Source organism: Mugil cephalus, chromosome 9 (assembly GCF_022458985.1).
Source record: "Mugil cephalus isolate CIBA_MC_2020 chromosome 9, CIBA_Mcephalus_1.1, whole genome shotgun sequence".
Lineage (NCBI taxonomy): Eukaryota > Metazoa > Chordata > Actinopteri > Mugiliformes > Mugilidae > Mugil > Mugil cephalus.
Window position 1 is genome coordinate 9,831,405 of NC_061778.1, and position 25,146 is coordinate 9,856,550.

Consider the following 25,146-nt stretch of genomic DNA (forward strand, 5'->3'; position numbering starts at 1 on the left):
TATTAAGGTCAGACTCTTCCCACTAGAATGATTTATTCGGCAGAGATTTTCTCCTGGACCGCTGAAGGCCCTCCGCGTACTCATTTGAAATTAATCAGTCCACCTCCTGGCCCATTTCACTGTGAATTGATGCTGCAGATTTGGACATGTCACCAGTCACTGTCGGAGAGCTCCTCAACAACGTTTCCAGTTTAACAAAATGTTCTCTTTGCACATAATTTTGTCTTTAGGTGTCCCAAAATATAGTCCAGGATGACTCAGGCCTAACGGGGTGAAGAGCCTGCTGAGGTGAGTGTTGTGTATAATTTAGGGGGTTAAAGTTAAGCTTTATGTATCTGTTGTTTCTCTGAATGTAAAGTATTATAGCAAATGTGCAAAGAGAACATGAATGGATATGTTGTGCTGTTATTTTCTCAAAAAACGATGGCGAGTGTTGACAGGAAATGACTCTGTGCACAGAGTAAAGGCCAACAATAGAGCTGTAGCCATACTGTACACAGTGAAGCACGGGTCTCTAGGCTGAAACGTTTCTGCTACGTCTCATCGGTTTCAAAATAATTTAAATTTTTTTTTTTTCTTTTTCGTGAGGAAGACTTGATACCTGAGTAAGTCCATGAGTTCACCTTCCCATCTGAAATGAAGCATATTTGATGTCTGAGCTTTGCTGGTAAAGGTGCCATGGTTACTGGGCTTATCAGGTCTGAGCAGGTTTCTTAGAAGCAGCTGTGTTCGCCAGATCAATTTAGAGGACCAGCCAACCTCTGAGCTTGAAATAGAAATGAGCAAATTCTCCTCATGGAAAAAAAAAACTGTATAGGTAAGACTCTATAGATCCAAATACATGTAATTTAATGCATGACTGCCTGCTGCCACTTTGCTGACAGAGATACAGCCGAGTGCCAAACAAAGGCGGCCATGTTTTCAGGCTAATTTAATTTCAGCGTCGCTAAATTATATGTTATTTATAAAAAAAAAGCTCCTCTCTATTTCAGCGGGGGTATAAAAAGTGATGATTTAGCCACCCAGTTACTGTGTAAGCATATCGTCTGTTAGCACACTTCAGATGTATTAGACAGACTCTCCGGCATGCTCGGTGTCAGGGAAAGTACAGTGGAGCTAAAATAGAGCTGCACTTGTTAAATCATCCTGACGTGTTTATGTTCTGTGCAAACCATGTCAGTTATTAAATCAGGTCTCAGGAATTTGTAACGCTCCAGTTTTAAACTCAGCTGGTAATAATACGGCGGTTTTAGGAAAATGTATTGATATTATAATGACAAATGTCAGATTTAGAAATAGTTTAACCTTTATTTCTCATGACGGTAGTTTTCGCACCTTGAACGCGGCCCCTCACATAAGTTAGACTCGTCTGATTAAACTCGACTGTTGAGTTCCTAGAAATCTAAAAATATACAATCCAGCCACAAATCATCAAAGACACATGTCTGAATGAATTAGATTTACAAGTATTCATCATGAACTGTTTAGTACAGGGCGTTTGCGTCGTTATGAGTTTGTGATCCAAACTGTTAATATCATAAAAGAGCTTTAATGTCTACTGGGAGCGTGTTGGCTGTGCACCAGCTATTACTAACAGCTGTAGCACACTATCAGGTCACATTGAGCCTAAGACTTATTCCATAAAGACAACGTGGTTCAATCCTTGGTATTGGTTTCTATAATGGCTCATTTAAGTTAATGGAAATGTCCACTTAAATCAGTTGTGTTCCTTTTGGCTGTTTCAACTATTCAAGTAATTTTTATTGTGTTTTATTATTAATGTATTTTTTTTCTTTCTACGTAGGGTTTGCATGTTCTCCCTGTGTCTGCTCAGGCTTCCTCCCACAGTCCAAAGACATCCTTCTTAGGTTATCTTGTGATTCTAAATTGGCCGTAGGTGTTGGTTCAAATGTTTATTTTCTTGTCCAGGGTGTAGCCTCCCTCTCGCCCAATGACCGCTGCGATAAGCTCCAGCCCCTCCTGCAAGCCCCTTAAGCAGGGGGGTGTCAAATTCATTTTAGTTCAGGGGCCACATACAGCCCGATTTGAAGTGGCCTGGACCAGTAACATAAGATCATAATAACCTATAAATAATAGCAGCTCCAGATTTGACCCCCTTTTTTGAAGTACATGATCAAAATATTAACTTTTATTAAATAATGTCTTACAATTGTCATCAGAAGTTTCTAACCCTTTGTCAATTAGAAGCAATGTAAAAAGTAAATGCATCTCCATAAAGTGAAGTGAAGAAAGGGGAATTAAGGGACTTTGAACATGGTATGGTTGTTGGTGCCAGATGGGCTGGTCTGAGTATTTCAGAAACTGTTGATCTACTGGGATTTTCATGCACAACCATCTCTAGGGTTTACAGAGAATGGTCCGAAAAAGAGAAAATATCCAGTGAGCGGCAGTTGAGTGGACAAAAACGCCTTATTGATGTGAGAGGTCAGAGGAGAATGGGCAGACTGATGTGAGATGATAGAAAGGCAACAGTAACTCACTAACCTCTGGTTACAACCAAGGAACGCAGAATACCTTCTCTGCACAACACGTTGAACCTTGAGGAAGATGGGCTACAGCAGCAGAAGACCACACCGGTATTCTGCCCCCACTATAGTGGGGTGCAGACAGACAACAGGTCCCAAGAAAAAGTCTCAGAGGATCTGCTTAGAGTATTTACTTGAGAAACACACTCACGTGAATTTACAAATTAGTTTTACATACCGAAAATACCGGTATACAAATATGTGTTAGCTTCTGGCTAATGTTAATGGGAAAACAAATGTATATGCTAATGCTCACATTGGCTTTGATTGGCGGTAATAAACATAATACAAGTAATAATCAAAATAACACACAGTATTATACTTTATATACTAAAAAGCATATATTTCCAAGCCGAACACTGAAACAATAATGACACTGTGTAACCGTTGCATTTCTAACAATGGCGACTTCCGCTTACAACAGCAGCACTGTATCTAAATATAGAACTCTATCGAACACGATCCCAACGGCAACACACCTGGTGCCACTCCCGTCAGCTAAGAACAAGAAACTGAGACTACAGTCCACACAGACTCACCAAAACTGGACAATAGAAGACTGGAAAAACGTTGCCTGGTCTGACGAGTCTCGATTTCAGCTGTGACTGATTCAGATGGCGCGGTCAGAATTTGACGTAAGCAACATGAAAGCATGGATCCATCCTGCCTTGTGTCAACGGTTCAGGTTGGTGGTGGTGGTGGTGTAATGGTGTGGGGGATATTTTCTTGGCACACTTTGGGCCCCTTAGTATAACCTGAGTATGGTTTAAATGCCACAGCCTACCTGAGTATTGCTGCTGACCATGTCCATCCCTTTATGATCACAGTGTACCATCTTCTGACGGCTACTTCCAGCAGGATAATGCACCATGTCACAAAGCTCATATCATCTCAAACTTGTTTCTGGAACATGACAATTAGTTCACTGTACTTCTTTGGGATGTGGTGGAACGGGAGATTCTCATCATAGACATGCAGCCGACAAATCTGCAGCAACTGTGTGATGCTACCATGTCAACATGGACCAAAATCTCTGAGGAATGTTTCCATGTGTGTTTAAGTATGTACTATATGTGTGTGTGTATGTGTGGTTGTGTAGGAATGAAAGTGTGTGCTATAATGTTGTATGTTATCTGTGTCTGTGTATTGTTAGAAAGGGTTGGCATTCAATAAGTGAAAGCTTCAGTCATTCCCTTTTGGTTGCTCCTGCAGGACCCATATATTAACTAGAAATGTCTGTAAAGTAACTGCACCCTCTTGAGAATGACCAAATAAAAAAAACATGTATTCTTTCATTCATTCATTCATTCATTGAAGTAAAAGCATTGAGTCCCCAGAAGAGGCCAAATAATAATGAAAACACTATCAACTTAACAACGGGAGATAATTGACACAGAAGTGAGTACAGTGGTCGAGTGGGTGGAAATCGCTGCTCTGCGCTGAGCTGGGATGACATTTAAAGAAATAGTTCAATTAAAATCCTCTTCCCACCCAAGAGAATCCACCCTCATTCAATTAGCTTGAATCTTGACACTGACACTAAATGGAAGGGAAGTCCAAGCAAAGTAATATTTCATTTCTCTGAACTTCCCTGTCGTCTACAAACTGTACAATCAAATTATTTATTTCTCATTTCATCTGAATGCTTCCCATTTGGTTTCCTGCCTCCATGTGCTTCATATGATTTGATGATATTTGCTTTGAGGGGAAAAAATGTAGAGGGGAAAAAAAAAATGGAGCGTAATATGTCTCTGCTCCTCACTAGCTGTGAAATTAACAACAATTTTCTCCTGAACTTGCCGGCGTGCAGAGGGAGAAGATTACTTGTTGTCCTGTAATATGAGGCTCCTCTGGATGTAGGCGCCGTTCCTGATGCTGCTGAGGAGAAATTCCTCTTATCAACACTCGCTGGTCATAGTAACGGCACCTAGAGAGGCTCAGGGACATGAGTGTCACTTCAAGTGATGGCGAGGTCGTTACTGTGCCCGACTTCAATTCTCTGTCATCCCAAAGAGAGCCAATTATTCCAGGGTTTGACAGATCTCTGAGATTACAAACTAGGGTCCAGCTTTGTATTCTGCTTGGTAGGTTGTTTCTATTTTGAGCGTCGCTGCCCTGAGGTATTAATTCTAATGGCAATTGCCTCGACACCACCGGAGGGGCCAAAGAGAGAGAAAATTTGATCCACAAACTAAATTGATGTTACAGCTGCAATAAACACTTGAGGGCTAGAAAGCCAGGCGAGAGAGGGATTTATGGAAACAACAAAGCTTGTTTCGGGAGGATATTCTGTGGCACACTGTAAATAGTGAGCGGATTAGGTGATGCACAGTAAGTTTACAATTAAAGGATTTGATAAAATCTTACACTAGTAATATGGGCAATTTTTGTGTATTATTTTTTTATCCTGACAAACCAGTAAGTCATGTCATCTCATTTTGAAGCACTTTTGTTATTAAATTAATTAATTAAACTGACGTGGCTACATGTGTTACTGTGTGTAAGGGAAAAAGTAACAAGAGGCTTCACTTAAAGCACAACTCTGAACTTGTGATGCAGAGGTTTGGACTTAGCTCAAATGAGGTCTGACTACAGCGGCTAAAAATAAACTGGCTTAAGAATTTGTGTCCACCATAGGCGATCCATTCATCAACTATCTGCCGTTAAACACCAACGTGCTGCCATAAATAAAATCAAGTGCAATAATAATTATTATTATCAATCTGGAGACAAACTCGTTGGCTGATACAGGTGTGATCTTAGTAATGATTACTTGATCACAGACACATCTACCTGTAGTGCCATTGTACTTATTGCTGCCTTCAAATGGAACCAGTGAACTTGAATGCTTGGCGTTGAAATGGCCATGAGTCATGAGAAGACTTCTAGAAACCACTGAGGTTTTAACAGTTAAGAGACTAACAAATGTGTAACTTAATGCAGAAATTCTAAGAACATAATGAAACCATGAGCCCTTGTGGGATATCAAAAATTTCCTTTGGAATATTAGCAAATCATGAATAAAAATCTACAACTAAATAACAATAAAATAGCTTTAACCATTGCCGTTTCTGAAAACCAATCACTAACTTGGACCTTACTGAAACTTTCCGCCAACGAAATAGTGAGCACCACAAGTGGGCGCCGTTCACATGGAGTCTTTCGAGGAGTAAACATGACCCCGTTTGAAGACTTAAGCTCCATTCGCACGGGATTAGTTCTACGTGAGGATGTTCTGTGATTCAGAAATGACCCCTCCAATGTCTGCGTTTCATGAGGCGCATTCGCACAAGATTTTCAAGAAATTTACTCAAATCCGATCCGTAGTCATGGCTCTGCTACTTTCCGACTCACTCCCCTGCGTGTCAGAAACAACTTTCCTTACTACACTCTAATGCATAATAAAAAATATATTTTTCTTACTGTTAATCCTGAGGAAGAAATTACAAACAACCTGGTGGTATTTACATCACACCCACCGTTGCAGATGAACACACTGACTGAATGATTTAATCCATCTAAATGGGTGAATGGGTCAGCGACAACTCAACTTTGCACCCAAACGTCTGTCCAAACTTTGAATTAATGCACATCCTTGATAATTCTTGATTAATAACAGCAGAGGACCTCTGTGTTCTGAGAATTATGCAACTCCAATTTGTTGAGTAATTTTTACTTTATAATTTACAGACATGGACGATTCGCACAGGATTAAGATCACAGACGAGTCGACCTCCGCGATTATTACAAATTACTGGAAGTCCCCACGTAAAACTAGACCTGTGCGAATACGACTTAAATAGACAAAAACCTGAAACCCAGTGTTTTGGACCAGGTGTTTTTTGTGTGTGTCAGCGTCCAACAAGCCTGTTGATTTGTAGCTAAATCTACAACATGTAGAATAATCAAACAAACATTACTGCACAATATTTAAAGAGCAGATCTGGTGTGTGTACAGTAACCGAGGCTTAGCAGTGTGTCGCTCCAGTTGGCGACTGTAGATAAACAAACACCTTCTGGCCTCAGATGGCTCTAATGTGTGAAGGGAAGGCCATCAGTTTAAGCTAATAAGTGTGAAGGATTAAAGAGCTGCGAAGAATTACTCACTTACCATAATTATATCTGGCTGGGTTTGACGGAAGCTGAGTTTTTTTTTTTTTTTTTTTTTAATGTCAGCGCAATAAAAAGTGGAGCTGAAAAACTCAGTTTCATCTGGCAGCTAATTTTACTGAACTCCAGACAGCAGCTTCACGGTGACGCTCAACGAGTCCGACGATCAACCTCATGTCTCCACAGTCAGTAAATATTAAAGGCAAGTAAGGTGGGGAGAAAAAAAAAAAGTCAAACTTTGAGTGCATTACATGAGCGGGAGTAACATTACAGAGCCACAGCGTAATGCAGTTTTAATCTGTGGGGAGGAATAACTGAGCGGCTGAGTTGCACCGTAGCTACTGGCCTGAGGGACCTTGTTTAGCCTCACATAACCACAGCCTGCAGCCTGTACGGCCTGGTTACACCTCAAACCAGATGACAGCATTAATCTGGCCCCAGCAACCCTCCCCACCATCTGGTAAGCAACAGGAGAAAGGAGCAAGGATGCCGCTCACTCCTCAGTGCACACTGCTCCTCTCTGATCAGACAAAAGAACCTCCTTTTACACATGAAATATTGCCACATTCACGCAGCTATCATCCACCATCTAAAAACTATTCTATCACCAAGGCAGCTCGAGAGAAAACCCAAGGCCATAACACCAAAGAAAAAAAAAAATCCCATCTCCTTTTGTTTCCCTACAACAGCCAAACAGGACTATCATCTTCTAGGCTCTTTGTGCAAAACTCATCTACGGCCACCACTTGACCCATTTCCTACCCGCATTATAAAGTCAAAAGAATAAAAGGTGCTTTTTTTTTCTTTTCCTTTACCAACCAGCACTTTTTACGCCTTTTACCACCTGAGAATCAATCTTCCTCTGGACATAAACTAAAGTATTTCAAAATGCTGATGAAACATTTTAGCTTAAAAAAAAAAAAAAAGTTCAATTACATTTTTGTCGTATTTGTGATGAATTGCAGAAACTGCCTGAAAATGAATTCTTCTGTAGTTTAGTCTGCCGCCTTGATCCATGAACATTTATGACTTTCTCTGTCTCAAACCTCAACGTAAATGTCCCAGAGTGATCCATCGCTGCAGACGATAGATAACCTTACGTCCTGTTTTGTGTGTGTGTGTGTGTTTGCATGCCTTGACTCTCAAGTTCACATGCTGTTTCTACCCAGAGCTATGGTCTCATTTGAAGAGGGAAGCTACCTCATTAGCGTGTGCCATTTTGCCAAACTGCCCCTGGTCTGACTCATCACGACCCCTGCCTACGTCTGGACCGTAAATGACACACTCCTCCAAGGTGCATCATTTACGGCCTACGATCAGCGGGCGGCGCGCCCACCTGTCAGGATGTACCACGCGCTCAGTCAGCCCGCGCTCCTCCGTGACTCACGGCACTGAATATTTAAGTTTAATTACACGGCATATGGTGCTGGACTAAGTCGCAACCTGTGGGTAGGTGGATTTAAATTAAGAAAATAAACAGAGTGTACGCTGCACTTTTACACAGCCCGCGCAGTAGTTTGATCTAAGTGAGGAGTGGGAGCTAATGAGGTGAAACTGACTGTCACTGAATGTGGCTGCAGTCACACTAAGTTATGTTTACTAAGGATTCCTGCAAGGAGGATCCATCTTCTCTGATCTACTGCGACCTACATCAATCTTCAGCGCATAAATAACTTAAATGTGAGATATGCCTACTATAACATTGAGGAAAAGGTCCTACAGGGCAGTAGTTTAGGTGGAGGTCTAAAGAATTAACAATTTTCTAGACAGTTAACCCCAATTTAATGGCTTGTAAAAGATACACTTCCTTTAAAAAAAAAAAAAAAAAAAAAAAAAGCCTTCTCTTTGGAGTATTGGTTATGAACATGCTCAGAAATTGATATTGGAATTAGAGGCAGTTTATGGGGTGTGAAAGCTGGAAAGAGCTTCTTCATCTGTGTGTCGTTGTTGCTGCACAGAGACAAAATAGCTGCAGTAAAAAGTGGTATCATTTCAGATGTCTGTGGAAACACACTGAGGGCTGCTATGTTCATGCACAGAGGAAAAACGTTGGAAAAAACAAGGAAGGAACGAGGCCAGCGGTGCAGCTGGCCTCGCTGAAACTATTATTTAGCTGTAAAAGGAAAGGTTTACAGGAGGGAGTTGAGACCAGCGACGTTGTATGGTTTGGAGAGAGTGGCTGAGTGAGATGGTTTGGACACGTTCACAGGAGGGAGAGTGACTATATTGGTCGAAGGATGCTGAGGTCAGAGCTGCCAGGCAGGAGATCTAGAGAAAGACCAAGGAGGAGGTTTATGGATGTAGTGAAGGAGGACCTGAAGGTACCTGGTGTGAGAGAAGAGGAAGCAAGATAATTCGCTGTGGCGTTGCCTGAAGGGAGCCACCGAAATAAAAAGATTAGGATCTTAAAATAATTCACACATCACATCTGTATTGAATAATCAGCGAGTGTCACTGGCATGAATCTGACGATATCACGACATGATTTATTATGCTGCAATAAATTGCAATGCTTGGACCTAATAAAACCTACACAAGCAGTCAAACGTTTGGAGACGACTTCTCACTGAACTAAAATGAGAAGGTGTCTCCAAACTTTTGACTGGTAGTGTATATTTTAAAACATGGACCTAAATTATCTAAATCAATGGAAAATAGTTAAAGGACTCAGTGGCTACGTTTACATAGTTAATTCTTTGCATGGATGCTAAATAAAATGATCTGATCAGAAACATGCACCATCGCATATCCGCCATGAGCAGAAGTTTTGCATTGAAACAGCTGGAAGTATAACTTGATTGATACATTCAAAAGAAAAAGCTGACAGTTTTGTCAGTCCACACAGGTTCCAGCTTTATTCATCTTTTGAAATCCTTCTTAGAACAACTCGTTATTGTCGCCACCTCTCTCCTGAAAACTTGTGTCCAAGAAAACAGAGCAATCCAGAATCCATATTGTTTAGAAGAATCACTTAGAAAAATTGCTTGAGTTTTCTCCCCTCGTGCAGGCTATTAAGCTGACAACGCGTGAACGTGTCAGCCATCCTTCTTCCTGGTCAGCTGCTGAGGACACATACTGATGCTGTACATCTTCCGAGCCCCTTCTTATTGAGCTGAATTTATCTTTTCTGTCTCAGTCAGTTAAATTGCCACCAGTGTCATGCACGGCTACATTTGTTAGGCTGACACATGCCTTAGTGTGGGTGTTCGATGAGGGAGCCTAATTGACCAGAGTCCACTCCGTGTACCGTGAACTCGCAGAAGACCCCTGCAGGGGGTACAGGTGCTCGTTGGAGGCAGAAAAAAGAGACGAAGCTACCTAAAGGATTCTCTCATGTAAACTGGGTTGAATTAATTGGCTCATGGTCGCCATACAAGAAAGAGGGTTTTTCATGTTCCTACACACAACAGCTGCTGCATGCTGGACTTCATACCGACATGGATGAATCAAATCGACATGTTATCCGTGTGGACAGTTGCAGTAGTGGAGGTTGACAGGTGTTGATTGGAGCTTTGCGTGCCGCCTCACTGAACTAATGTGACTTTAAGGCAGGTGATCAAATAGTCCGAGGTAACTCTGACGGATGTGGAGGCAGAACAAAAGGCTCAACAAAAAAGAAATGATGTCTATATGTTGCACTGTAGGTTGTGACATGCTGCAGTAGGTTTGTGTTTAAAAAACTGATTCATGATTTAAATCAATCACAAGTGGGAATCTTTGGATCGTTTTTTTTTTTTTTTTTTTTTGTTTTTTTTGTGACTTTGGAGTCAGAGTCTGATAAGTACTCCATTTCATTTTCGTTTAATTAATACAGGACTCTGCTCTACCTAAACCAGTTAAAAGAAGAAATCTTGGATTATCCACTGCACTTTATGGAGAGTTGGCATGGCAACTGACATGTAGCAATATGTCACAACCTGTTTCTATGGCATCAAATAACTAACTAAAATGAAACTCATCCTAAAAATTGTCATTTGAGTATGAATAAGTGTTAGGGTACAGCCAAAAATATTATTTTTTTAGTGTTGCAGTTTGGCCCCGAGTCCCATTTACTAACATGGAGGGGGTGGAGCTTATGACCTATACTGCAGCCAGCCACCAGGGGGAGCTCTACTTGCTTTGGCTGTACTTTTGAGGACCTGTTCAATCTTTAAACAGTCATGGTTTTCCATAACTAATCTTGCAATACCGCACATATATGACATTTCAAAACATGACGGAAGCTACAACCCTGAGAGCAACTTTATACCTGAGACTGGATTTAAAAAAACACGATGCACAAAAGCAAATCTGTACACAAGATGTAAAAGGTAAAATATTGTGGGAATATTGTATATCTCTGGAATCAAAGACTATTCATTTAGTGAAAATCTCTTTCATTAACCAAGTGAAGTGATTTTGAAACTGACACATCTCAAAATGAATTAATTGTGAATTAATCGATTCATGAAATCAGTTGCGATATCCAGCCTTGGTTCACAGGTTGTGTTTTGTTTGCTGTCATGAATCTAATACCATACTTCGGTCATTCCCATTTTAGTTGGAGCAAATTAAATGGACGGTCCACGCTTCCTCCACATCAGACAGAAAAATATGACACACAACATTAAGCATTATGCTCACAATCTAATCAGCATTTTGCTCGCTGAGTGACTCGCTTTGATGTTTGCTTCATGAGCGAGTCGCTATCCACGGGACAGTCCAGTAATAAAGATCATTGTGCTGCTTAACAAGAAAATAAATGAGAACCTGCGTTTTAGTTTCCAATGAAAGGACACACTGTAAGATGAATGGAGGTTTCAGTTTCAAAAAGACAGAGTGGGATGAATTTATCAATATTAGTGAAACTCACTCAGGGTGTAAGAAATGATAGAGATAGATGTGGATACCTCTGCTCACATTGCACATAAATTAGTGCTTTAGTGTTGGATAAATGCTAATGCAGATAGAAAAAATGGTTTTACGCATATAGGTACGTGGGCGATACAGGGATGTGGATTGGTGGTGGTGGTGGTTAGCACGGATGCGGCGGGGTTATGTGTTTTCCTTGTTTTCCCAGTTCTCTTTCCTCATTAGGTTAATTGGTGATTCTAAATTGTGCGAATGGTTGATTGTCTCTCTGTGTTAGCCCTGCGATAGACTGGTGACCTGTCCAAAATGAACCCCGCCTCTCATCCATATATAGCTGAGACAGGCTCCAGCCCCCATACGATCCTTCAGAGGACAAGAGTTACAGAAAATTAATGAATGTTGGTGCATTCTTTACTCTACAACAGGTTAGATTAAAATATTTCCATACACTGCCTTGTGGTAGAAAAAATACTCATGTTGTTACGTCATGGACATGATACAAAATTAACTACCAGAAGTTTTAAAAACTGAGCCCAGAAGAAATTTTGATTTAATCTTTAAGTTAAATTTTGAGATATTACTTTTCATGTTTTAATTTTAAAACCTTTAAAACCTAAACAAGATTTTTAAAAAAATCTGTATTTTGATCACCGTAACTCATCAATGGACAAAATACAAAGTGTGACTTAACACCAGGAAGTTGCGCTTTCTGGAAAAAAAAAAAAAAAAAAAGCTGCCATTACGGTAATGATGACGCACCACCACTGTTGGCTGTAGGTCGGGGGGAGAGGCAAGACTGGGGAGACCCAGGAAAAGAGAGTTGTAAAATTGAAGTTAGTTGTACCATTGAGATGTCAGGAAAGGTCTTCCAGACAAAAGCACAACTTCCCAGAGTTCAGCCACACATTGAGTTTTGTTAATAGCACAAACCATTGAGAGTTACGGTAATTCAAAAACCACAAGCTTTAATATATCGCCCGCGATCCATTTGGTTTTGAAGGGTTAACTCACTTAGTAAATCTTGCTCAATTTACTGAGATTGCATCAGTTTAGAAACTGGCTCCAACTTTTTCTAAGATGTCAGGTCTGCTATCGGGACCCAGCATCCCTCGTCGGCTAGAGGCAGTCAGACCTCATGGTATCTTTGGGGGTAAACGGCCTTATCTCATGAGGTCGTGAAACTGAAACTCGCCACTGGCTCTGATGGTCTCTGCAGTAGTTAAAAATGAGATGTGGTTGGCACTGGCCATATCTAACAGGTTATCTGTGGTCTCAGAGTATTAGTTTGTACCACAGCACTGACTTCATACTTCTGGCTAAATTGTTTGATTTTCATAAGTTTATTGTCTGATGAAAAACTTTTTATATATATAGTTTATTGCTCTATTTAAAACTCTTTCAGCAGCTTTTTCTTTTGTAACAGATTTTTAGCAATATACAAAATGCAGTGTTTACAACTGTGATAACACAAACACAACATTGTCCCATGTAACGTTACTACACCTCAGTCTTTCACTTTCCAAAATGGTCTATAAACGCATTAATGAGAAACTTGTTAGAGAACATTTGTCACTGTGCAGCATCAACGAGTGCTCATGTACAGATTTGAACTTTTGCAAAAGAAATAAAGAAACAAGGTGTTTGAGTCCTGATTGATTTCTTTACTCCCTATATTTGACAAACTCCACCACTCTACGAGAAAGAACGACCCACGACCCCTGGAGTCAGAGGGTCTTTACTTCAGTCAAAGGTCCACTGCTCAGGTAAGACAGACGCTCTGGCAAAGGGATTCAAGACAAACTGGCACAGGGGAAGGGATCCCACAGATTAAACACTGCAGGGAGGTAATAGAGAGCAGGTGAAACAGATCATGGCCATTCAGATAGTCTTAAAGGAGGGAAACACGCACAGGCAGGAAGTAATGTCATCAGAAACAAGGCAAGAGGGAAAAGAGTATTTTTACAAGCACACTGTTACTTATTGGTTATATAAACGTAAACCCATGAATCTCTAATATGCTCATTACAGAACATTACTCCAAGTAGTGAAAACTAAAGACTTTTTACAGCATTACAACCAAATAATAATAAACTAATGACACAGGATTCAATTCTGTTTAAACCAAATCATCGAACTTTCTGACTTCTCAGAGGTCGAGTGATGTTTTACAGCATTTTTTCCCACTTTAAGGACCAAACACTGAACGTCACAGGCTGGTCAATGTTATTAACTTTTCCTGTCAGTGGTCATAATGTTACGCCTGATCAGTGTATATATCTTGATTTGCATGGAATATACTGACCCCAATTATGGTGACTACCACTACTTGAAAATGATTGGAAAAAAAAAATGTCAAAAGTTTGTGAAACAGCGACCCAGTCAGTCGCATCCTTAAAGCCGATGTCTTTCCGACCAAAACTATGAGGCAGCAGCATCAGTATTTGGACGAATATCGTACAGTAAATTTCATCTGATTGTTGGTTGGTCGTCATTTTTTGGTAGTTGACCATGGCAACGCAGCATCTCTGTGTGTATAAACGTATAAAACTAAACGACATAAATGTCACATAACCCTAAGTGGATGTAGGTAACCGATAGCAGATAAATAATACAGCTGCATATCTTTATATATATATAGAAAGATAGATAGATACATATGCTAGTAAAGAATACATTCCCTAATTAGGTAAAAGCAGAACAACTCTGAATCTGTCATGAATATTATAATTAGGTAAAAGTTAGTTTGAAATGAGACACATTATGTTTGAATAAAGTGTTATAAGTTTAATAATTGTGTTTATTATTTGAGATTAGCCAAATAATTAATGGACAACTGTCAAATAAAGCTTAGTCAACCGATATTTTTTGCAGCCTTAGTTAAAACCTGTTTTATTAATCCCACTTTGACTCCTGGACATCTTGCAGATCTCTAGCTCACTGAGGCCACTGCACCTCCCTGGTAGCTGCCAAGGCTTCACTGGTCCTTCCTGCAGCCGCCTGCTGTTGGGACCACTCATTTCTTGTTCAGTTAATCATGCGATACATAATCAGAATTACCCTAAGCTCTGCTGCGAGTTATTCTCTGAAAAGGGATCTAGCTGGCTTGCAAACATCAGCTTACACCAGAGCCAAGTTGCTCCCGTCTCATTATAAACCAGCCGTCAGTGAACACAATCAGCTGAGGACATGACAATATTTTAATAGCCGTGGCAAAGAGAAAGGCATTTTTACGAGGAGGGGGGGCGTTGAGTTTGGCACGACAAGTCACCTTGTCACTGTCCTCAAGCCAATCTGATGGGCAGCAGCGACGTGTCTCAGCATGGACACACTGATCCTACATCTGGGACGTGACTCTCTGCTGTAAACGTTCGAAACGTCCCGCAGACAGCGGCGCATTAACAGATTTATTTAGATTCCAATTATCTACGGATCTTCTCATGTGGAGCCAGTGAGCTCCAGTGTCTCACCAATACAAACTTCTCAGCTCAGACAAGTCTCTGACAGACAGGCCTGGGTTTTGACGCGAAGCTTAGCTGAGGAGGGGAGGAAAAAAAAAAAAAAACTGCGGCGCAAATTAAGCAAAACATTTGATGATGGGGAGAGGAAGAGGCTGGAGCCGCTCGTCAGTGAGCCGCACTCCGAATTCATTCGTTTCATCCCATTTAGCTGTTACACAAATCAAAGCCACGGCAGATGTAATGTCACGCCACGGCGATTTCCATGCGGATGCCCCTCGTAAAAGCCCATATTTTAAATCAGGTGTCCTCTGCGTGGCTAAAGGACGACACAGAAGTTTTCCAAGTTCTTTCGGCAATCACGAGTGGTGAAGATGTTATAATGGTTCCCTAATGCTGTTCTTCAGTCAGATCTCTGGTTTGAGGCAAACAGATCATGACATTAAAGACTCCAGCTGTAACAAGCCCCGATTGCCACACTGGGAGGAAGACAACATCTGGTAGGAAACAACACAGCAGCACAGATGACAGGTACAAGATTGGCCGAGTCAGAAGAGCCTAAAAGGCTTTTAGGGGAAGAGCTTCAATGTGTTCTCTAAATAAAAAAAAAATAATAAAAAAAAGAAGAAAGAGGAAAACCAATTGTATTTAACACAACTGTCAATATGTTCACTATGATTTCAAGCTCTGAACTGGGATTAACAACCAAACATGATTAAAACTCAAAATTACTGAACATTTAAGCTGCAATCTTTCCTTTTACCAAGTTATTTAAAATGTATTCTGACAAACTATTAGCTTCTTACGCATTAGAAGTTAACTACACGCATGCACGAAAGTCTGAGCAGCAAAAAGCCACGCGTCCTGCATTTGGCTTTTGAACTTGTGCATTATTAATCAACCCCATCTTAATTCGACAGCTGGGATTTCTTGTCCGGAGTCTTTTTAAACGACATCGCCGCTCCCCCCTGCAGGTAGACTCCGAGCTTTTATCTTATTTTTAACCACACAGGGGACAATAACCATCAAAAGAAAGCGAAGAAAAGAAACGACAACATTTGACTTTAGAATTTGAAATTCACTTCCGAGCATTCAACCGTGCAACAACATTATACCCTCTTAAGATGAGGAGTACTCTGCTGTGTGCTTAAAATGGGACCTCTGTATAAAAAAAAAAATAAATAAATAAATAAAACACACAGCCGCTGCAGCCACAGTGGAATTCGCAGCAATAAAAATTACATATTTCATGAATTGTCTGTGTTCTTGCATCTAAATTAAAAAAGGAAAAAGAAAAGAAAGAATGGGATGTCTGGATCTGAGCAGGCTAATAACTGTTTATAACTTCTTCTGGGATTACACTTCATCACGGTTTAAAGGAACAAAAACCTGGAGCTTGTGAATTAAGTTGCACTTTACTGACTTAATTCACCATAATTAACCGTTAAAACTCACTTTTCTCCGAGGAATAAGTTGAAAACTTGGATTTTCGAATTGCGTCCGGACGACACGAAAATCTGGACTTTGAAAACAACGTATTTAACGCCCCCCTCGATGCTGACGAGCTGCACCTGGTCTTTATGGTGAATTAATTAGCCTACCTTGAAAAATCCATACGAACATGAACAGCATGGCTCGGAGTCTCGTCTTCATCTCCATGGCGCAACATCCACCGGCTGCTCCGAGCAGCTTCTTTAAAGCTGACAGGGAACACTCCCCCCTAACTGCTGCTCAACTGTCTTCAGGTAGCAATTAAAACAGTCCGCTGCTGAAACCGGCGAGGCGACGTCTGCGAGCAAAGCTTCCCCTTCGCTTCCCATCCCGCCTCCTCCAAACAGCGGCTGACATGGCAGAGCGCACCGGCGGCTGCGCTCCTTTTACTCCACGGATCTCAGGACGCGGAGCGTTCAAGTTCCTCGGGCTTTCGTGTTCTTGTTGAGCTGGATCCAGGCCGAGCGGGATTTACTCCTGCGGTCCGTCTGTGCAGGAATTGAGTGGCTTCTTGTCCGGCTCACACAGTTTAAGTGAAGAGGAGCTTATTCACCTGGCTGAGCTGCTCGGTGACGCCCCCTGGCAACGGTGGCAGCAAACACACTCCTGTCCTTTCTTTTTTAGTTCATGCCTTCACCGCCTCGCTGTTTGTGCTCCCACAAACTAAAAGCATTAATTCATAGCAGTGACATATATAGCTGGTGGTATTTGAGCACCAAAATGTCAAGGATATAAGTGTTTTCAGCTCACTGGTAACTCCAGATGTGATTTTTATTTGTGAAGCAAGCATCCCACACCCACAGCAAAGACGTGTCACTTCCCCTAAAGCTAGACCGAACTAATTATTAGCCTTAGAAAGTTTTATCTGACTAAACACATCCTCCATGCAGAGAGGGATCTTATCTTAGGAGCTGCAAAACACCACCTGTCCCTTTTCTTTGATATCACAACGAGAGGCTACAGTGATGGAGAAGGAAACAGACACACACACACACAATGATAGATAAGCTTCACCGTGATGTTTCCTGTCTTTGCGGATTTTAAATAAAAAAAAGACAACACTGTAGCAGTAGGGAGGAGTTTGTGGCCTCCGGTTCATCTCTGCCTGCGTCCTGCCCAAAGAGAAGGAAACTGCTTCTACATGTTCTGCAACCTGAGCATGACACATTATGTTGTTGTTTTTGTTGTTTTGCTGAACGTGTTCCTTCCAAACGCAGTATTTCTTGTGGGTGCGTCAGGTGCGCCCTGCACATAAAGCAGGAAGAGCACAAGTGCAAACACGGGAGGTCACGTTACACATTTTTATATTATGAATAATATGAACACCTCAGTCTAAATGTGCAATTTAGGTTTTATTCCCCTTATTTAGCCTTTTTTTCATTTGTAAAAGCTGCTGCTTTCTGGGCATTTACGTATAAAAGGACAATAAAATGTCAGCAAAAACTGGTTTTCAGCTCTTAAACCTCATTTAGACGTTTACTAATGGACTTTACTTCCATCACTCCTTTACTTGGAGTGATGAAAATGTTTGTTTGAACACTACTTGAACGCAGCTTTATCACAGAAAGGAGTCGTGAGGTTAGACCTCAACAGCTGGTGACAAAATAATGAAAAGTAATCACATAAAATGTTCTGTCAAGCTGAGAAAATGACACAATCTTTTGAAAGGTCTGCAGCAAAGTAATCTGATTCATTATAACTAATAAAAAAAAATATGGATTCTGGCAAGTTTATCTAAATTCAGACCTTACAAAGACTTTTTATATACACTGACTTGTAGAGAAAACAAATGCATTCTAGTGTAACAGTCCTGCACTAACTCTTAGCTTAATATTTCAGTATTAGTTTGAAATAACTGAAAGCTGTTGATTCTACTGTGTTTTGAAGGACGCTCTGCACTGTCTAAACCGCCTATTGGAATTCATTTGTCTTTAGTAGCGTACCTAATGTTTTGGCGAGTGAATGAATGGGGCACTGTTGCTTAATATATTATCTAAAAACATTCAAATAATAATAATAATGATTTATAAATCAAACATTTTGGCGACCATCAGCCTCACTACGGATGTGAGTGTGGTACAGTTCAGAGAGGAATCGAGTGTCACAGGTCGGAGACAAAGCGTGCAGCCACTTCTACAAGAGAACAGGAGCTGCTGAGGGATTTCATATCGTAATGCAAGTCTGACGTCCGGGTCTCAGCTCGCAAAAAAAAAAAAAGCACTGTCAGGTGAAATATTAATGTAGGTGGGTCGACGTGTTGTATTATTAATGGAATATAATGGATTTAATACATGATATAAGGCTTCACATGTTTTGTGTTCACGGTGAGACGCGTCGTCGTGCCATCCACCGAGGCTCATTGACGTGGCGACAGAAGTGTAAGGCTGTGTGTGTATTGTTTTTGTTTTTGTTACATACGTAAAGAGAGTCGCTGTCACACAGGCAGTTTCACTCCTGACTTATTTATTGTGGCGCCTGCTGTCCCCTGTCTTCTTCTGTTGTCGTCACATTTTTTAAGATGGACCTGGCGAAGATGTTAGGGTGTAAATACTGTCTCATGACTCATGAATAAGTCAGGAGACCCTGTGTGAATTATAGTGCAGGTGAAACAGATGCAGTATATATGTGAGAGCAAGCAGAGTGGTAAATGATTTGTTCCATTTATCACCCACAGTTTAATTATTTCACACATGCAGACCATTGATAACGTACCTCATAAATTACAGGTTTATATACGATAAAGTGTGTAGTGTGTAGTGTGTGTATGTGAGTGTTAGTAGTTCTTTTATGGTGAAAGGTGAAATTACACCACTCTAAGTACTTTTAAAAATAAATTAAATAAAGTAGTTGATAAGTAGACTACAAGTTATATAAAAGTAACCAGGCAGAGTTTATTTTAATTAAAGTTGATCCAGAAAGGATTTTCTTGAAACAGATTTCTTTTATAATTCATTGTATAAAGACATTATGAAATATCTTAAAATTATGAGAAGTTATTATTTACTCAGTTGGCAGTTTATTAAGTACGACTAACAGAAACTACACCGATCAGCCACAACACTAAAACCACAGGAGAAGTACAGGAGAACGTTGACCATCCTGTGACAAGTCAATGTTCTGCTGAGAAACTTTTGGACCTGGCATTCATGTGGATGTTACTTAGACATGTAACACCAACCTAGACCAGACCAGGCAACCTCCACCCCCACCCCACAGAAATGACACTCCTTGATGGCAGCAGACATTCCCAGCAGACACACAAATGGTGTAGGAAGAACTCAAAAAAAGAAACCGCACAAGGTGTTGACCTGGCCTCTAAATTCACTAGATCCCAAACTGATCAAGTATCTGTGAGATGATCCACAAAGGACCCCCCCACTAACAATATACTGGTGCCAGACACCACAGGACACCCTCAGAAGGCCCATGTCCAAGCCAACTGTGGCTCATGGGAGACCTACACAATAGGAGGGTGGTCATATTGTTATGTATACTGAAGTCATCCAGCTTGTGATAATATCTAAAACGCAAAGTTAAAAAAAAAGGCAACTGGACCAGGTTGAGTTTTCTTGAAGACGTTTTGAAGTGGCTTAGTCATGTATAGAGTGGTGTTTAATGTATTTTGCACACACTTTTCTTTTTGCCTCCTTCAAAATAAGGACAGCTCAAACTAAAATGCAAGTCTGAGGATATTTTGCATTAGCCCGTTTTATATTGGGGCTCCTACGAAATGTGTGTTTTAATAACTGGCGGCAACATTTAATTATACAATGGGAAAGGAAGCAGCAGGAGAATATAAAGGCCTGCAGCCTCGTTCCTGTCAGTCAGGGGCACCTCCACTTACAGTCAGAGCTCTGAGGCAATGCCAGGTACACGACACGCTTTATTATATGAATGATTCCTGTAGCAACAAAAGTTAAAGTGCCACTGAAGCAGTTTTTCTGTGTGCAGTAAAGAAATGAATATCAATAGAGCAGTTATAGGGTGCATAATGTCTCCTAAAAGTCTTGAGACATTACATTTCCCATCTGAATTATTAGTTGAGCCCAGGCTTCACAGGAGCGTTGCTGACTGTACGCATACTTACAGTTTAATTCATTTCTAGATCCACACATTAATGCAAACTTGTCTGTTCTAATCAGTGTATTCCTGCCTTTTTGTTGACTTGTGTGTCTCTATTCCTGTGTGAGCGCGTGTGAAAAATGTGCAACTCATTCCCACCTACCCTCAGAAAATAGATGTCACTGCCACCTGTGAATAATTGATTGTGTAAGTGGGACTGAAGCTCTGATATGAAACTGCACCGCTTGCACGTCCAGGCCTTTTCCCCTTCAATAAGTCACGTTTCCAGTGGGTCAGGTAGATTTTGGAAGTTAATTCAGCAAAAATGTTAAAGGACGACTCGCCGCCAACTGCGCTTTCACGCGGCGCACGCATGATGAATGGCTGCACAAAAGACGCTGGCATTTAGAAATGTTTCTTTGGTATATTTCTCGGGTATCTCTCAGATTTGTGACACTTTCGGCGGCTATCTGCGTGAGGAACGAAACTCCCCGCAGTTCTCCTGAATACGTTCATTGTTGGAGACGGCTGAGGTGGTGTTATCAGGCTGCCAGATGGAAGAAACTGGGCTTAGCCTTGACAGTCAGCTTCTAGATAGCACGACTGGACTCTGGTGTAGAAATCATTTCCTCCTCGCTGCACTTGGTATTTCACAGTGTCTGAAGACAACAAAATGATGGATCACTGGTATTTCCATGTGCACAGAGTTGTTAATTCTTTTGTGCCACCTAGTGGTGTGCACCAGAAGCGCCGCAGCAGTCTGTGCGCATTCACCCATCACCTCCAACCTGGTTGATTTCTTTTTAGAGGGGGTGTAGCGGTTGTTTGGCTACAGGTAAAATATAAATAAATAAATAAATCAGTGTACAGGTCAGCAGTCCCTCGCAGGCCTAACACAGATTGACAGACAATCTTTCACACTCACTCTTGTACCTGTTGGCACTTTTTAGCCTCAGCTCCTGACCTGCATGTCTTTGGACAGAGGGAAGAGAAACACCCAGAGGAAATCCACGTGAGAGCACGGCGCGAACACGGAGTGTCCTTGTAGAAAAGGCCACACATCAGGGGAATTTAATTCAGTTCATTCGATTTTATTTATATAAAATCAATGAGAGACAAATTTCGAGACGCGTCACACACAACCCGGAGGCTGGAAACCCCCAGGGCGAGCTGAAAGGTGACGGCGGCAAAGAATAACTCCCTTTTAACAGAATGAAACCTTGAACAGCTCATATGAGGGGACACATCTGCTGGAGGGCGGCCAGAGAGACAGAAAAAAAAAAAGAGGGAGGTGGGACAGAGGAGGAGAAGAGGACAGCAGATGCATTTGATCCAGATAGGGTTTAGAGTACATACAGAATATTAACACAACACCGATAAGAGTACGATAATAAGTGTGCCACGTTGCTCACTGTCCAGGGTGTATTCCGCCTCTCTCCCAGTAACAGCTGGGACAGGCTCCAGTCTAAGACAAGCACTGCAGAAACTGAATGAATAAATGAATGTTGGTTTGGCTAAAAAAATAAATGTTCATAATCTCACTCACAGAATAGAATTCAAACATGTATTTTTATCAGGTTAAACCACTTTCTATAACATACAGATGCGTTTTATAACTATTTTTTTATATTCTTTATGTTATGACAGGGTTAGTGGTTTTATTTCAGCTGCCTGTAAATTACTGTTCCTCCTGCCAAAGACACAGGCCACCATTATTCCCACAGGTTCTTCTTCTTCTGTTTAAAATGGGTCACACTAATAGTTGTACTCACACAACGGGGCCTTACAACGTCACAAGTCCGTGGAAGTTTACGCTTTTTAGGGAAAACTGTGGAGTAAAAGGCTCCACGGGTTAGATTTCCCCAACCAAGTGCTGAGACCTGACAATATTAACAATAAAATAAAACTCTAAAAGTGGCCCAAATATTGACTTTAAGCCTCAGATGGGACACAAACTCACCCAGGTCAAATTTAATTCATTCTTCCACCTCAGCCTCCTGCATCTGTGAGCTTTGCTTTATTACAGAAACTCACCAGACTTCTTAAAGCCTTTCCTCTAAAGGGGTTCTGTGGGTGAAGGTGTTGCTCTACAGCTCTGGGTGTAATATATCCAAAAAGCTGCCTTGAGACTCTTTTCACTCCTGTGTGAACAGATGTTCATTTATTTTACTGAAACTAGTCTTATTTCTTTCTGATTATTTATATATACACTCTATCTGGCCCCCCCAAACAAAGTCATAGCCTGGATTTAATCAAAAAAATAGGTACGAGCCTCCTATCGGATAATTACTGCACGGGCAATTATCTTTCAGCTGGCAACAAGTTATTAAACCCCAAATGGGGCAATGAGCAGCTTCCTGTAATTTTCCTGTGGTTGTGGAAAAGACGTTTGAGAGAAAGGTCGAATAATTGGCCTCCATCAAACATCTAAGGAGACTGAGTCAGAAACTACTAAAATTAAAAACACCAAATACCAAAATAACCCCAAAAATAAATGACACAACCTGCCTTTAACTGAGGAGGTTTGGAGATACAAATATTTGTATGAAAGTGTTGAAAGTAAACCAGGAGGTAGAAACAAAATTTAACAAAAAAACAAAAAAGACACGGCACTAGCCAGACTAATGTACAAGTATAAATGGCTCACACTTGTGTAGGCTACGTGCACAGATTACGGTGTCTAGGTCCCGCACTACTATAAATGACCCTTTAATCTTCACAAAACAAAATAGCACAAAACAGAAAATACAACTGTGAAACAAACTGTGAATTTCAAAGAATCAAAACAGTTGAGATATTGAGATATTTCCATGCAAAAATAACGAAGTTATCAAACCGACCCGTGTGAAATTTGCATGAAATTGAGCAGAAGACATCTAGAGTGTTTCCTGTTGATGTAACAGCGCAGTAAGGTGTAAATAAAATGCTGTTTTTCTTTGCACATTTTATTTAAAATGGTCGTGCACTGAGCTAAAATTACCTGAATTATTTCTAAAATAATTCAAGGAGAAAACGAGAAAAGTTAAAGAGTCTAATTAATGTTTTTAGAACATTTCGTATTCCACATTAACGGGGGCCGCTAAACAGAGAGACAACATCAAAGCAAATATGGAAATTCCTCGCGTGTATACACACATAATCAAATCCAGAGTTTAGAAAGACTGGTGATGGATTTCTTCTTTCATACCCTGTTATCATGTTGACGTACACCGCAACATTTTACACTACTTTGTTTTTCTCTTCCTTATTTCGCCTACCTTACTTTTTATTATTATTATTATTGAGAAATGCGTTTCACTTCAGCAGAGAAAGAACAAACAAAGATAATGACGAGAGCTTTTTGAGTGATGTGACATTTCGGTGAATAACATCAAAATCCACCTACACCAAATCTCTGCAACACACAGACCACAGTCCTTTCAGTGACCTGCTCAATAAATCATGTCCCCACAGTGAAAACAGCCGTCAAGGCTTCATGAAATGGAAGTGACGCTTTGAATTTGTGCTGCGTATGTAAACTTTTGCCGCCTGCTCGTACTGAACCATCAGAGGCATGAAAGCAACACACACACACACACACACACACACACACACACACACACACACACACACACACACACACACACACACGGGGGGATTTTGCTGAAGTCATGAGCGATCTGAAGACTTAAATTAGAAAAAAGCATTTGCATAAACGCCAAATAAAGAATGACTTCATGCTTGATTAAGTGAATTGGAATGAAATCTAAATTTTACCTGCCTATCTTATAATTGAATTCTTTTAATTTAATTCCTCTCTCCCTCGACGCCTTTTTTCTCCCGCACATCAGTGTTTATAGGTGACGGGGGTTTGAAGTATTCACACTGTGAAGGGGGAGCTATTAGTTTGCTCTGGACATTGACTGCTTCCCTCCAACATTTCCATTAAAAATTTAGGAGCCACGCTGACATGCTCAAATTGTGCAGCGTGGACACAGCTCTGCGACAGCCAGCCGGTGAATAATCTCAGAGGCTGCGTGCGGCTGGATGTCTGCCACATGTTGGGTGATATGAGTCCTCTGTGTAAAGGGCCTTCTGTCATTTATCACTCTTTACCGTCATTACAGGAGAGATGAGATTTGCGACGAGCGTGGTGAATATGAAAATGACCTCGTCTGAGCCTGAGACATGCATCAAAGATTTTTTTTATTATTATTATTTATCAGGGGGTAATGCAATTCTGCTTGTTATGCACAATATAATGCATTCCGGTCCTCTTGGTGTGAGTTTGAATGTATTTTGAATGCATTTTCTCATTAATTTTAGTCAGAAAACGCTGTAATGTGACCCTTGAAGATCATGTTGCGAGTGTGCTCCACACTCTCTGAAGGCTGAAAACATTCTGATTTCATCTTAATTGCCAATTTGCTTCTTGCTAGCAGTGCATCTGTTGCGTGCTCCTTTTGTGATGCTGTACATGAAGGCTGCTGCGAGCCTGAAACAAAATATGCGCTCTCTGAGACTCACCTCCACAAAACTGGGCGCTGAGTCTGCGTAGAAACAAAATGACAGACTAACTGGATTAGGAAATGGAGAAACTGCAGCTGGGCCTTGAGAATATCACTGTATATCGCAGACTCATATCTTCCGTT

The 25,146-nt window shown here is 40.9% G+C and overlaps 1 protein-coding gene across 2 annotated transcripts in view; it reads right to left on the reverse strand.

The window, feature by feature from the left end:
• The window catches only part of esamb (endothelial cell adhesion molecule b), a 54,002-nt gene extending 36,954 nt beyond the window's left edge, over positions 1-17,048 (reverse strand). Inside the window, exon 1 of one of the 2 annotated variants that reach the window (XM_047593359.1) lies at positions 16,564-17,048. In XM_047593359.1, the coding sequence (XP_047449315.1) occupies positions 16,564-16,621 (58 nt within the window). In that variant the 5' untranslated portion in view covers positions 16,622-17,048. The remainder of the gene's footprint in view (positions 1-16,563) is intronic. The other variant, XM_047593360.1, reaches the window with a different exon arrangement.
• Between the last annotated feature and the right edge of the window lie 8,098 nt (positions 17,049-25,146).